The sequence below is a fragment of the Pezoporus occidentalis genome, unplaced genomic scaffold (assembly GCF_034315485.1).
Source record: "Pezoporus occidentalis ecotype Australia unplaced genomic scaffold, CSIRO_AGI_Poc_V1 ctg86, whole genome shotgun sequence".
Lineage (NCBI taxonomy): Eukaryota > Metazoa > Chordata > Aves > Psittaciformes > Psittacidae > Pezoporus > Pezoporus occidentalis.
The window spans coordinates 2,821,190-2,836,252 of NW_026916220.1; the positions used below are offsets into that span (position 1 = coordinate 2,821,190).

The following is a 15,063-nucleotide window of genomic DNA, read 5'->3' on the forward strand; positions in this document are numbered from 1 at the left end:
AGCTGGTGCAGTGCTGTGTTTTGACTTTCAGCCTGGGAACAGTGTTGGTGATACCGATGTTTTCGGTTGTTGCTAAGTGATGTTTACCCTGACCAAGGACTTTGTGAGGCTCATGCTCTGCCAGGGAGGAGGGGAAGCCGTGAGGAAGCAGAGACGGGGCGCCTGACCCAGGCTAGCCAAAGAGGTATTCCATACCACAGCACGTCATGCCCGGGGTGGGGGGTAACTGGGAGTTACCCGGAAGGGCACGGGCTTCCGGGTGGGACTCGTTTCTTGGCCGGTGGTATTGTATTCTCTTCCCTTGTTATTTTCTCTTATCATTGTTGTCGTTGGTGGTAGCGGTGGTGATTTGTGTTGTACATTGGTTGCTGGACTGTTCTTGTCTCAACCCGTGGGAGTTGCACTCTTTTGATCCTCCTCCCTGTTTCTCCGGGAGTGGGGAAGGGGAGAGCCCCAGTGGGGGGATGCCCTCGATTGCTCTCAGCCCGGCACCACTCACTGGGAGTGAGTGAACAAGCTGTCCGGCTAGGGTTTAAACCATGGCAGCCTGAGGGAGCAAGGAAGGTCAAATACTGGAATATTAACTCTGGTATACTAATTATAGTTCCATTTTCATTTCAGATATTTCCTGTATGGTCCTATATGAGTCTTAAGATCAGGACTTGTATGTCTCAGGCACTGCAATTTTGCCTCAACACTGCTAAAATTGTGTTTTCACATATATCCCTAGAGAGTGATAATTTAGTGCACAGATTTGAAGTACTCCTAGTATATAAAAACTCAAACCCTATTATTAACCACTTCTTTCTTCTCTAACCTTCCTCCACCCCCCCATAAGAAAGGGGTTCTTTCTTTAGTTTTGGAGGAGTTGTGCAGATACCCAGTTTCTGGAGCTTAAAAGTTGGGAGTTTCTCTGTGTGAACTTACATACTGACATCCTGCTTGTGTGTCTGTGTCTGTGCTCTTGCACCTGTGGGTTCTTGATAGGTAGCATGGAGAGCCCATTTTGTGTGCTGGCTCTTCTTAACTTCCTTCTGATACATCTTATTTTCTCTGATTAGCTGTACTGGCTTCCCTTTCCACTTTAGAGCGCAAAAAGTCACACACTATTTCACCTACATTTTGCTCTTTTCCTCCTCCCACATAATTTAATTTTTATAACCATATTATAACCTCTGAGGTACTGTGCAGAATTTATTTCTTATTCATTGTCACATGCTTCAGACAGTTTTTTCTTTGTATTTCTTCTTGCTTTCTAATGGAGATGATTCTGAAGATTATATGATGATACTGCTGAAGTTCATTCAAGACAAGTAATACTGTCTTTGTTACAAGACCAGCTTTTTGAGATTCTCCCTTACCAGCCTTACTTGAATAGGTAGTTTTTGAGGCTTGCAATACTGCTTAAATGACAATGCCTTTCATAGTTTTTTATAAACTGACTTACAGTGGTATCCTGCAAAAACCTCAGGAATTTCTATGTACATTCACTGAAGACTTTAAAGGCATTAGTTGTTCCTCTGATACCATTGTCAAAAGTAGAAGCCAACAGGAAGGAAGAAGAGAGTGTACAAGTTAGGGGACTGTAACTGTAAAAGTAGTAATTTAAAAAAAAATAAAATTGAGATAGTAAAATTTTCAAAAATAACCTGTGTGTGTGGACAGTGAACTGTTGATGTTCTTTATATATTTAAGGTTCTAATTTGGGTGACTGTAGTATTTTTGGGCCAAATAATTGAAGAAATTTTGCTAGATTATGTATGTTAAATTTTGGTAAGCAGTTCAAGACATCTTTGCTTCTAATAGACATCAGCCTTTTAGAAAGCTAGCCTTATGCTGGGCTGCATCAAAAGGAGCGTGACCAGCAGGTTGAAGGTCATGCTGCCCCTTTATTCTGCTCTTCTGAGATCGCGCTTGAAGTAGTGTGTGCAGTTCTGGTGACTTCAACATAAGAAGGACACGGGGCGCCTGGAGGGCAATAAGGAGGCTGGAGCACCTTCCGTGTGAAGACAGGCTGAGAAAGTTGGGGCTATTCAGCCTGGAGAAGAGAAGGCTGTGTGGAGATCTCGTAGTAGCCTTCCAGTATCTGAAGGGGGCCTACAAGGATGCACAGGACTTAAACAGAGGAGATTTCTATTAGAATCTAAGAAGAAAGTTTTGCTGTGAGGATGGTGAGGAACTGACACAGGCTGCCCAAGGAAATTGTGGCTGCACCATCCCTGGCAGTGTTAAAGGCCAGGCTGGATGGGGCTTGAGCAACTTGGTCTACTGGAAGATGTCCCTGCCTGTGGCAGGGAGATTGGAACTAGATGATCTTAAGGTCCTTTCTAACCCTAAGTGCTCTATGATTAGAGACTTAATGATTAAAACATTGGAAAATATTCCTGATGTATCACTTTATCAGTTTTTCATTGATTACTTTAGTGGGTGTTTTTTTCGTTCCCCCTTCAGGAGCTGAAGGAGAACCAACAACTTTAGAGGTGTTGAAAAGAGAAAGTGGTAGCTGAGCAAAGGGACCTTTTTTGAAATTTAAGTAAATTTTGGAGATGAGTGGGGGTTAGTAACTTGAAATATCTGGAAATATGTATTTGCTGTGAAAAATTTTAATAATTATTGTAATTTAATATTTCTGTGCATTGAAGGTATCCTGAATTAGCAGCTGTGTGCAGAAATCCCAATACTCTAATTCTGTATCCTGGAGCTGAAGCAACCAATTTGGAGGAAATTGTTGTGGTGTCTTCTAGTCCATCTGTTATGATTATCATCGATGGAACATGGAGTCAGGCTAAAGATATATTTTACAAAAATTCTCTCTTCCGGCTTCCCAAGCAGGTGAGTTATAATGTATATAATAAAAATTTTGTCTAACAGATGATTACTTTCTGGCAAGCCAGAAAGAAGTGGTTACATGAGGATGAAAATAATGGAAATCTTTTTTGCCTTCTCAGCTCTAACCAGGTGACAAGAAAAACTTGAAGAATTAAATAAAACAGCCTATAGGACTGTGAGAAAAATGACTGCAAATATGGGGGGGCAAGGGGGATTCAGTTTGTCACTTGAAATTTGATTTTGTTTCGAGGTAATGCATCTAACTTTACAGTGAATCACTGATTTGCAAAATTGAAAACTGGTTTCTGTAGAAATGTTTTGCCTGTTGCCAAAGACATTAGAACATATGGGATCACATAAGCATTTCCTGTTCCCCTCCCTTTCCATATAAGTATTTTGCATTGCAGTGGTAGGAACACTGAAAGTAGAATTTTGTAGCCTCTTATGAAGGTGTCACATTCTTTCCCACATGTTTCGTCTCCACTGTACTAAAAACTTTATGACTTTTGGTAAGTTTTCCTTAGAACTTAAGCAAAACAATACTGGCCATGTGTGGCTTGGGGGTTTTGTTGGATTGTTTTTATTTGTCGTCCCTGCCTTACGAATATCACCTGACGTAGTTGAGGTATGGCTGTACAATTGTTACAGCTATCCTTACTGTAGCAAAAGTACCCTAGATTGTAACACAATGTTGAAAATATTAGTGCACATAGGTTCCTGTTGCTGCGTTGTCAATGGTATGACTACTTTTCAAGGAATTTTTTAGTGAATAATTGTATGGCTTTGGCTCAGGAGTCTTGAATATAAATTTTGATGGTAAAACTTAATCTTGTGTGACTCAGTTGCTGTTACTGAGCAAGATGTAATTAAATCAGACTCACTTATATCTATGTCCTTTAAACCCACAAGACATCATTTCATTATGTACTGCAATGGTGTGTCTGAGTTAAATGCTCAAATTGCAGGTTTTCTGGGAAAGGCTGTTATTTTGCACACTGCAGTTTTCTCACACGATGTAGCTGCATTGTGCGTCATTCATAACTTCTAAATCCAGAAGTTGTAAAATGTTACTGGTTGGGTTCTTTGAGTTTTTGAAAAGAAACATAACTTCTTGTTTTTCTAATTTTGTCATATGCTTGTCAGTCGAGCATGGAAAAACTGGTTGAACCATTACATTTCTTTTGTGGCTGGAAATTGTGTGATATACCATAAGCTTGAATTTGTTTGGAAGTCACATGCTGACTAAATTTTAGCACTGCTATTGCTTTAGATTTCCTTTTGTGTTGGTTCTTGCAATGAAATTCTTGATTTCGTTCCTGACCAGTTTCCGTATGGTCAGACTGGAGGGAAGCTGGGGTGTGGCATATAACACAGCTCCTGGAGGGGTGAAGGGCCTTGGGCATTCTGGAAAAAAAGATGTGCACCTCTATGAACAGTCAAATGCAGTGAAAACAGCTCTTGTGTAAATTTCTGTCTTAAAAAAGTCTCCAGTCTTTGTTCTAGTTTATAACTAGTTTGCAGATCCTCATTTATTGTGCTTTTTAAACTTCTGGGGACTGGAGGCTCTTGGTGTGGATTCACAACTCTGTAAGTGTTCTGGAATATTTGTTCCCATCAGTTAGCTTGATTTGACTGTCCAAAATCACAGAAAGGAGCAGTTTTGCTACAGATCAAAATGGGGCAGAAATTTGATGGGATCACTTCAGTTGCTGTAGATGACATGATGCCTGTGAGGTATTTCTACCCAAATATTGTTATAACAGTTTGTCTTAGAGGGAAGTTTTTCAAAATGTATGAAAAATACTGCCTGCTAGGTGGTATAAACAAGGATTTAATTTCTTATTTGTTAAGTATTTCTGTAAGACCAACTGTAGTTTGTTGACAAAGCTGCCTTTTTCATTAAGGGGAATTATTGAGTCTGTTGTAGAAGGTGTATTAATATCAACAGTTTTACTAACAGAAAAAATTCTCTTCATCATTGGATCAACTTTTGGTCAGTGAAAAGGTGACTACCTCTTCATGAGGGGAGAGAAGGTGGCAATTTGAAAATGTAAAAACCAAAGCCTTATGACTATGATGTGAGAGTAGTTTAAATGGAGTACTGTTAGTCAACATGTTTCTAATTCAAAAAAAGAGCTACTATAAGTCTTAGAAGTAGTTTGCTTTGGGGGATGCAATCTGCTTTATATCAAATCTGGGAGTTGTTTTTAGGCTTTTACTATAGTATAGCAATTAGGTTATATTGTTGTGAGTGAAACAGAAGAGTAGATTCTGTTTTAGTCAAATTACTTTGGCCTTCAGAGGAAGATGGTGAAACAGATGGAATTTACATCAAGGAATTTATGGGATTCATTTCAGTGTATTTCCATTTAACTGCAACTTTATGAATAGATTTTATAGAATTTATTTCACTACAATCTGTTTCAAATTCTGCAGAACATTTGTTACATGCTGAGGCACTGACCATAGATACATGACTTGCCTTTGTGAGTGAGAAAGTGTTTCCATTCATAATCTCTTTAGTGGAGCCCTATCAAATTTGCCAGCAGAAGTAAAAAACCCACAAATTCTGTAAAATGGTTATTCTGAATTGCAGTGTTAGAAGAAGCAGAAGAAAACACTTTTTTCCTAATTTATCCATTTGGAGGGAAGGGTAGATAAAGAAAACAAATTAGTTATCATCCTTGTCTGTTCCTTTTAAAACTATTTATCAAAGTATTCCTGTTCTTTTGTGGCTTTGGGTTTGGTGGTTTTGATTTCCATGTATGTGTGTGGTTTTGGTGGTTTGTTTTTTTTTTTTTCTCCCCCTCCCTGGGAGAAAGAGATTTATGTCTTCAAAGATAAGGTATAGTGGTTGCAGCTAAAACCCAGCCCCCTATCCACAACAGCCATTTTCAATTAATTTGTACTGCGATTATTGTTCCTCTCTTGGCAATTAACTTGGGGAGTAGCTTAGGTGTTCTAGATAGCATTTTCCTGTCACTTTCCTTCTCTTGTGTGCTTACTGCCAACAGAACTTCCTCTCAGTGGGTTCATGTAAAGTAATCTCTGCAAAACCTATGTGCACAGAAGTGTATTGATTGTTTTCTAAGAGTGGGGTTTTTTTCCCAGTCATTTCAAAACTGACTTAAGTTACTTAATTGTATTGTGTCTGATTCAGGTTTCTTTGATGTTCATACTACCTTCCTCTGGAAAGCTGAAACCTGATAATTTTTTTTAGTTGTTTGTTTTTTTTTTGTTTTGTTTATTTTCTGCTGACAAGTCTTCAATGGTGGATTTTGATTTTTGGAAGGTCAGTTATTTGAGTATATTCCAGGTGACTAGTGTTTTATGGCATTTAACTACTACCTGTGCCTGCCCACAGTCAGTGATTTTGGCAGATCAGATCAGTAGGAGCATTGTGATATGAGAGAGGACTGTGTGTAGATACATAAACCATTTTTGTTATCTGTCTCTTCTACTTAGCATCATCTTCAATTTCTGGGCTGTTACTCAGATTACTGTTATTTGCTAGTGCTATGTAGGACATGTTTCTTATCCTGTATTATAAACTATAAATTTTTTCTCTAATCAGTTCTAAACATGTAAACTAAATATAGATTTTATGACCTGTTGAAATAAAAATAAGTGTACCTGAAAGAAATTGACACTATTTCTTTTCTCTCTCTTTTTAAATGAAGAAACCCTTTACTGTGGTACTGCATTTTTTTCATTGACAAGTAGAAGAATATAAAGAGAGATAGTTGATCCAGTTTTGTCAAATAGTTGAGAAGTTCTTTTCAGGTGAAAACTGCAGTGTTCCAAAGAGTAAAATGTTACATATTCATATGTAAATTCAGGGACATAACAAGAATCTGTATTTTACATAGAACTGAAATACTTCTTGTACCCTGTGAAGCATAACACTGAGTAAATAACATGCAGAAAATGAATAATACTTCAGGATAAGGTCCTCTCTTAACCTTCTGTATTACAAATTGTCGTGGTTTAAACCCAGTCAGGTAACTCGTTCACTCACTTCCCCCCCTTTTTCTTGCCCTCCCCCTGCTCTCGGAGGGACGGAGAGGAGAATCGAAAAGAATGCAACTCCCACGGGTTGAGATAAGAACAGTTTAGTAACTAAGGTATAACACAAATCACTACTGCTACCACCAATGATAATAATGATAAAGGAAATAACAAGGGAAGAGAATACATCATCTCACCACCAGCCGACCGATAACTTGCCCCCCCTCAGCCCGACCAAGCTCTGACCGATACCTCCTCCAACCCTGCAGTCTCCCAGCCCTTCCGGCTCACTCCCAGTTACATCCTGGGCATGACGTGCTGTGGTATGGAATACCTCTTTGGTCAGTTTGGGTCAGGTGTCCTGTCTCTGCTTCCTCCCGGCTTCCCCTCCTCCCTGGCAGAGCATGAGGCTCACAAAGTCCTTGGCCAAACCAAAACATCGCTTGTTATCAGCTCTGTTCCCGAGCTGAAAGTCAAAACATTGCACTGCACCAGCTACCAAGAAGGGGAAAAATGACTGCTACTGCTGAACCCAGGACACAAATAAATTAATTTGGTCACAGCAACGTAATTAGAACATCACCTGATGTGCTTGTCAGACAAGAAACATATCTATGAAAAAATATACCCTGCTGACCTACTAGTCGTCGAATTCTGCCTCACTGATTTCTGATTGCAGCATCTGAAAAGCCAGAATCTGGTCTATACATTATCATTATGAAAGAGCTTAATGTTAAAAACACATTCCTTAAAGTTCTTTTATTTTCAAAATCCAGATGGTTTCAACATTTGGGGTTGTTTTATTTCTTTTTTCTTTTTTCCTTGTCATAAGTATGTAATGTCATATTAGGCCTTTTGGGTTATGTTAGTGATTTAATCTTATGGCAAGAATCCTTGGGTGAAATTTTAGGATTCATAAAAAATAATTCTTCAGAGCAGGGGTCCATAGAGGCTCTGAAAAAAGCCCTCTAATACTCAGCCTCACCATACATTTAAAAAATTCCTGTGATCCTTTCAGACTTTTCCTTACATTTTATAATTAATTTCTTTAGTTCTCCATGTGGGAGAACTGTTTTGTTTTTCATTCACATGGGACCCCCTGAAAAAGTCTGCTGAACTGGAATCATAGAATCATGGAATGACCCAGGTTGGAAGGGACCTTGAAAGACCATCTGGTGAAGTCATTTGTGGGAAAGGAAACCTAGATGAGATTATCTATCATTTTGCCTAGTCACATCTTGAAAACCTGAAGTGATGGGGACTTCACCACTTCACTGGGGAAGTTGTTCCAGCAATTGATTGTATGCACTGTGAAAAACCTTATGTTGAGGTGAAACCCTTCCCAATGCAACTTGTACCTGTTGCCCCTTGTCCTCTCCATGTGATTCCTTGTGGAGCGCTTCTATCCTCTGTAGCTGCACTTTAAGTACTGAAATACTGTGATGAGGTCCCACTGAACATTCTCTTTTCCAGGGAGAAAAAATATGAAACATTGCAGTGCTGGGTGAAATAACAGTCAAATATTAAAGATGATATTTCACCTTGATATGGCATCCTTCAAGTCTGAAGAGACTCCAGTGTTTAATTACATTTTCAAGTGTTGACACTTTGAGTCTAAAATTGTATCTGCATTACGCTTGAGAGGGTTGTTTCCTGATTATGCATATGTCCTTGAGACAGTTTTGAAGCAATCAGTTTAAACTAGTCTGACTTACATAAATAACAATAGTAATCTTACGACAGCAGTATGTGGTTACAGCATGTGCTGTGTAAGTGTGGCTATGATCTGGTAAACAGTGGCGTAAGCCAGTGCTGTTAAGTACTGACGGAATTGAACCTAGCTATATAAATTCTCCATATGAACATTCAGGTCTGATCATTTACTGAAAGTTAAGGGGAGGTGGACTAACTACTTTTGAATTTTGGCATTTTTACCTGCCTAAATTTTCTTGGGCCTTGTAGTGGAGTGTAGAATGCAATTAGTATCCCTGAGGCCGTTATAAAGTTTGCTTTATTAAAATAATGGGGAGAAAAAAATGAGGATAATTTAATATACAAATTATTCTTTTAAAATTCTGAAATCCTACCTAATGCAAAATAGAACTGGAAAAGACTTTGAAGTGGTAGGATGAGTAAAAATAATGTAGTGAGAGTAAAGTAAGATAATATGCCAAGAAGCTCTTGGAAACGAGAGCAATAGTAGTGACAATGCTGCACAAAACATTCTTTGCTTTTTGAGATAGTACCACTAAATGGTGATAGAAATGAGCTTCTGTATGCAAAACTGAAATATTAAACATGTGCTGGATATTCTCATCATTCCCACTGTGCTTAAAAATATACTTGTCCCTACACATCGGTCTGGATACATAATATTTTCTTAAACAATGATAGAGCATAATAGCATTTCTTCATTAAAAGACTAGGGATTGCTTTTTAAGAGTGGAATGATACTAATGAGAAAATGGTAGTCAGAGGGAATGTTGAGTTTTACATGCTTATAATTGGTATTCTGAAAAAGTCTTCTTAGAATTAATGTTCTTAAGATTTATTCTTTCATTTTTGATTTTGTGTGAAATGTTTTTTTCCAAAGCATTCATATTTTCATACAAAATATAGATATTTAATAAGTATTAAAAAATCCAGTAAACCCCAGTTTATTACTTTACATTTACTTTACTGTTATTTTAGATTTCACTAGGATGTTAAAATGTATTTGTGCACTACCAGAAATGGAAAAACATTTGCTGTTTGAAAACAAATCTGCTTTTACTGTAGGTGTTTATTAGAATCATAGAATCATAGAATGATTTGGGTTGGATTACACCAGAAAGACTAGGCATAAATCACATCTACATGTGATTTTGTAGAAGCTTAACAGTTTTGTGGATTTTTAAGTGTTTTGTGCAAACTTGTATAGATGTAGGAGCAAAGGTAAGTGTGGCGATGTTACTCTGGAGCCCTCTGTACATGAACATGGATAAAAACGTGGTTTGTCACTGAGATGGGTCACAGACTTTCCTTCTGAGAAACTTACAAGGCACTGATTGGTGAGGCAGTAATGCAAAGGATCATACCCTATGCTCCTGGGGAAAAAAATATAAGCAGGAATATCAAAAACATTTCAAAACGATTTGTTTCTTTGTGCATAATTCAGTTCTGTATTGCATGGATCACAGCCTTTAACGGTTGCATCTACAGCCTGTCTGAATTCACATTCTGCACTTTGTATATGATCCTTTTTTAAAAAAAGGAAAAGAATATTCTGCTGTCCTACCGTTCTTTTTATTGGAATTGCATTGCAACTCTTGTTTGGAAGGGTTTAAATTCCTAGTAAAAATGAAAAATACAGCGGTTCCTGAAGTATTAAGTTGATAAGTGTATTAGAATACTTTTAAAAAATAGGATGCATAATTGGTTCTTACTAAATATACCAGACCTAAAATCAGTATTTGATTTGATTTTCATTTTATATGCTGGTTGGTACTTGCTGTAATTCAGATCACATGGAGCTGTTTTATTTACGTTGTTGGAGTTCTCAGATGCAGAAATAGCTTCCTGCAGGACAAAGGAAAGTTTTCCCTTGTTGCAGTAGGATCTTCTGGCTTTAGTCTCTTAGATTAAGTCCAAAGGTTATGTTTAGTTATTTGAGTGTTGTTTGAGCTTTGCTTGTGCTGTCCTGGTGGTCCAGTGCTACAACAGAATTTGTGCTGTTACTACAGGCAGTCAGTCATCTACAAGACGGGTAGCACTCAGCGAAGACACCAGTTGAACATGGAGCAGTGCAAATGCTGTGCTAAAGCGGTGTGTATTAAACTAAGTTTGATCATTTTGTGCTGAAATGAGCTAGATACTTGTGCAGTCTACTGTAACTTCCAAATGGTTAAAATTAGCAGTCAGGTGGTAAAAGAGTATAATACAATTTCATGTAAGCAAACACCAGCACTCTTACAGATTGAATTTTGTTTGTCCTTGTTACTGTGTTCTGTTTCACCTTTCTCCTTGAGCTAGATACGAGGGCCAACGCTGTAGGGTTTTTCTGGCTTTTTCCTGTTGCTATATTATTTCCTATTTTCCTACATTACAATGCATATTTAAATACTCTGTCAATGTTTTTTATATCTGAATAGTTTTTATGTTTTGAAACTTCAGGTTGATAATGCAATTTTGCAAGATTAAAATGAGAAGAATGCATTATATTTGAAATTTAAGGGTGCAGATTTGTCCCAGAAGGAGAATGAGGTGGATATGACAATATCTGAAGAAAGGGGATATTAAAGGAAAAGTGGATATGATTGCTGCAGGCAGTATCTGTAAATGAAAAATAAATTATTACAACTAAAATTCTTCCACAAATGGCAGTTTGAACTTTTAATCTGTGTTCTGCTGGCAGAAAAGAGCTATTTTCATAATTAAGAGATTAGCAATTCTTAATTGCAAGATAGACTACAAAGACACTATAGGTTGGAGGCAGTAGAGGATCACATTTAATTGTGTTGCTTCACAGCTTCACTGATTTTGGGTATTACAAATTGCTATATTGAATGATTTTAAAGATACTGTAGGATATTTTTAATAAGCTTTGTTGATTAAAATTAGTATTAAAAATTTAAAGATCTTCAACCAAAAGCTCTTTTAACCAACAGTTCAGACAGCAGAGCTTTTTTCTCTGAAAAGAATCTTTGAAGAAATTTTAGTTGAGCTCTTCCAGAAAGTCCCAGAGGAAATATATTTATGAATATAACATATTTAACTTAATCAGAAAGATTTAAATTTATGTCTCGATCAAGAATTGTTGTCTGGAATTTTTACAAAGCATGAGCTTTGACAAACTTTATAGCATAAACGGATACATGGCTTAAGGTTACTTTTATAGTTTTTAATATGATTACATTGATTATGTCTTGTACTCCATGAGCTGGCACCCTCTAGAGAAGCACACTATCCCAGGAAGTTTTTTGCATAGCCACAGCTAAGGAGTAAGCCACAGGTGTTAGTGTGTGGCTTTCTTGCAGCAGATGTTGTGGTTTGCAAAGGTGATACAGCAAAAAATATTCTGTTAACTTGGAGCGGTGGAAATATTCTGTTAACTTGGATGCAATTAGTTCAGAGGGAAGAACGAGCTGGTTTGCGCAGCAGGCGTGCTTGGCACAGTTAGGCTGGTAGTGTATTGCATGAAGCAATCCCAGATCGCTGTGGGTGAAGCCGTTTCTGTTTATGTGAAGATAAGTGTAGCATAGTGGGAACAGATGGCCAAAAAATAAACGTTTGACCTTCTACTTCTTCAGCACCAGAAAAAGGCTGAAAAAAAATTAACCTAGTGACAAGCATACAAAATCCCAGGTACTTACTGTCTTACTGGAAGTAGGTAATACAGGAATCAGTTTTATTTATGTGTGTTTCTGGGCTACTGTTGTAAATCCAAGCATCCGCTATCTAAATCCTGACTTCTGTCACCGGATACCGTGTTTTCATTTTTGAATCAGCCAATGAAAATCTCCTTGGAGACATTACGCTGTATAGTTGTAGGAAAAAAAAAAAAAAAAAAGAATTATTCATCTCCTAAAAGTGTTGAAAAGTGCTACCCACTTGATTTGGAGAATTGGGGTGGGAGAGGAATTTATGTATTGGTATTCACATATCAAAAATAATTTGATCTGAATATACAATGATATTTTGGGTATATATCTGTGAAAACTGTGAGTATTTCTCTGTGATTTTTAAGCTGACATCAATCTAGCTAACAGTGAAGAGAAATAATTTCAGACAGGAAAGAGGTGTAAAGTGTAGTTCACTTTTAAGTATTTTGCTTTTTCTTCCTGTGTTGTCATGCGTAACATTTATACCTAATAATATATAATTCCTTGATACTTTGTAGTCACAGAGTAAATGTCTCAGGAAAGTGCAGTAAGTTTTCATAGAGTATTTCAGTTGTAATGTTACTGTTTACACAGTATATATAACTTTTTGCTTCTAGCTTAATTCACTGCAAGTCTGAATGGTGTGCCTGCTTGTGCATGAGTGGGCGTTGTTTGAGGCTGGGGTAGCTTCATATTCACTTTGGCTCTGTAATTCTTTGTTGATGCACTCCTCTGCTACTTAATGAGCATAATAATGTCAGTAGCATAATGCCAACAAATCATCTCATCTATTTATACATTAATCACAGCACTGCTGTTATTCAAATATTCAACTCAATTTCCTTTCCCATCATGCTTTCGCAATTTCTGACAAAAATTTTTTCTTTATACTTCCCTTGTTATATGAAAATTGGTATAATCAGATATAATCTGGTTTCTTAAAGAAAATTTTTAAGCCTTGAGGTTTACCATTCAATTCAGCTTGCACTGTATGCTAAAATCTGCTTGACTAGTGTGAGCATTTGCTCATTGTTTTAACAGTTCAAAATTATTTGTGTATTTCTTTGCCTGCAAGAGAAGCCAGAGTACCAAATGCTGACTTGAGAATATACGGCACCCAGAAATGACAAGCATGTGTATGTACAGACTTTGATTGTTATTGAGATGTTTTAGCAAATGCTGGTCACAATATTTTGGTGAATATTTAGAGATTTTGAAGGCTAGTGTTTTTGTTCAGTGTTGAGAGCGTCTGTTTGCAGTAACCCTAGGGGAAGAGCAACCTGTAAGAGAAGTTATTTCAATTGATGCGAAGCAGGATCTCTCTATAAACATTTGTAATGAGGGCCATGTAATTTAAAATCATACTTATTTTGTTGATCTATGCACCTAGTAATTCTTAGCAGACAAATAAAATATCTGTGTCAGAAAAGGTGTTAATGTCGTATGTACTCGACATCATGACATGTATTTAAGCACATGCAGACCCTTCTAAGGAAGAAACCTATGCTTTAAACTTCCAGGACATTTGATGCCCCTTGAAAGAAGCCCACAGAATTTATGTTCAGCTCTAGACTCATCAGGTTTCTGAGCACAGTCATGCCTCATTGCCGTCTCACCTAGTCAACAGCAAAGACTTGGAGAATGTGGGCATGAGGAAGTCTGAACATCTCCACAGGCTAAGGTTATCATAGTCCCAACATGTTGGCTGTGTTTCTGCTTATCCTTCCACATACCCAGAGATGCTGCAGTAATTATGTAATAAATTAATGGAAAAGATGCTAAAGAATAGAATTAGAAGATCTGTGGATAAATATGTTATTAGCCCAGTACTGCTGTTGAAAACAGATGGCATGTCTCACAAGTTACCTGAAGCTCTTTACTCACCTGCTTCGTGACTCCTTCAGAAGCAATTTGAGTGAAGCAGTGTGCAGAGGCCTCTTTTGGCGCCAGTGAATCCATGCTGTTCAGCATATTCTGAATTAATACAAACAAGTGTTTACTAGTCAAGTGATAACTTAATGTCCTAATGAAATTTTGTTTGCAACGATCATGAGAATGGCCAGCTGTAGAGAGTTCTAGAAAGACTATGAAGCTCAGTAACTGAACATTAACATAGTACAAGAAATTCACTGTAGATAAATGTTAAGGAAAGCATATGCCAAAAATTATCTTGATTTGACTTAAAAAAAAAAAAAAAAGCTTTTTAACTGGGCATTTTACTCATGAGCAATGAAATTTTTTTATTATAATAACAAATTCCATGAAAATCTCTCTTCACTGCCTAAAACATTAAAAAATTAAGTTTACACTGCCCAAAACATTAAAAAATTAAGTTTAATGTTAGATGCCTATCTGCTTGCTTGCATGCATGTTGTCTCTTTCACAGCCAGCAGCCCTTGTATTTAAAAAAAACCACCAAACCAACCCAACAACTAGAAGAGGTTCAAAGAAAGCCAAGAAATTATCGAATAGGAGGAGTTGCATATAACAAACAGCAAAGTGGAGTATTCTTTAGTTTGTAAAGACAACTGGTTCAGCATAATAAAGATTTATGAAGGCATAAGTGACACACAGAGGGTAAATATGGACCAATCAATGACTGTCTTTTGCAACACATGAAATAAAAGGCATTGAAAGAAAAAAGTAGTGAGAAATTCAGATGAGAAAGTGGTAGTTCTTCACCCATGTGCCAGAGCCATTGGAATTTGTATATTTTTTGAAGTTTGGAAAGTAACTGAACAAAGTAAGGCAAGAAAAATCCATCAAGGATTAAACTATTGTTAAATGCCAAGGGATCACTTCCAGGCTGTGAGATCCCTGAGTTGTTGGAGGCTAGAAAAACATTCAGAGGAAGTATTTTATATAT

The 15,063-nt window shown here is 37.3% G+C and overlaps 1 protein-coding gene across 4 annotated transcripts in view; it reads left to right on the top strand.

Moving 5' to 3' along the window:
• The window catches only part of DTWD2 (DTW domain containing 2), a 90,580-nt gene that overhangs the window by 49,846 nt on the left and 25,671 nt on the right, over nucleotides 1–15,063 (top strand). For 3 of the 4 annotated variants that reach the window (XM_062604447.1, XM_062604448.1, XM_062604446.1), the window contains exon 4: nucleotides 2,643–2,832. In XM_062604447.1, the coding sequence (XP_062460431.1) occupies nucleotides 2,643–2,832 (190 nt within the window). Of the gene's footprint in view, nucleotides 1–2,642; nucleotides 2,833–4,153; nucleotides 4,292–15,063 lie in introns of all 4 variants that reach the window. The other variant, XR_009961905.1, reaches the window with a different exon arrangement.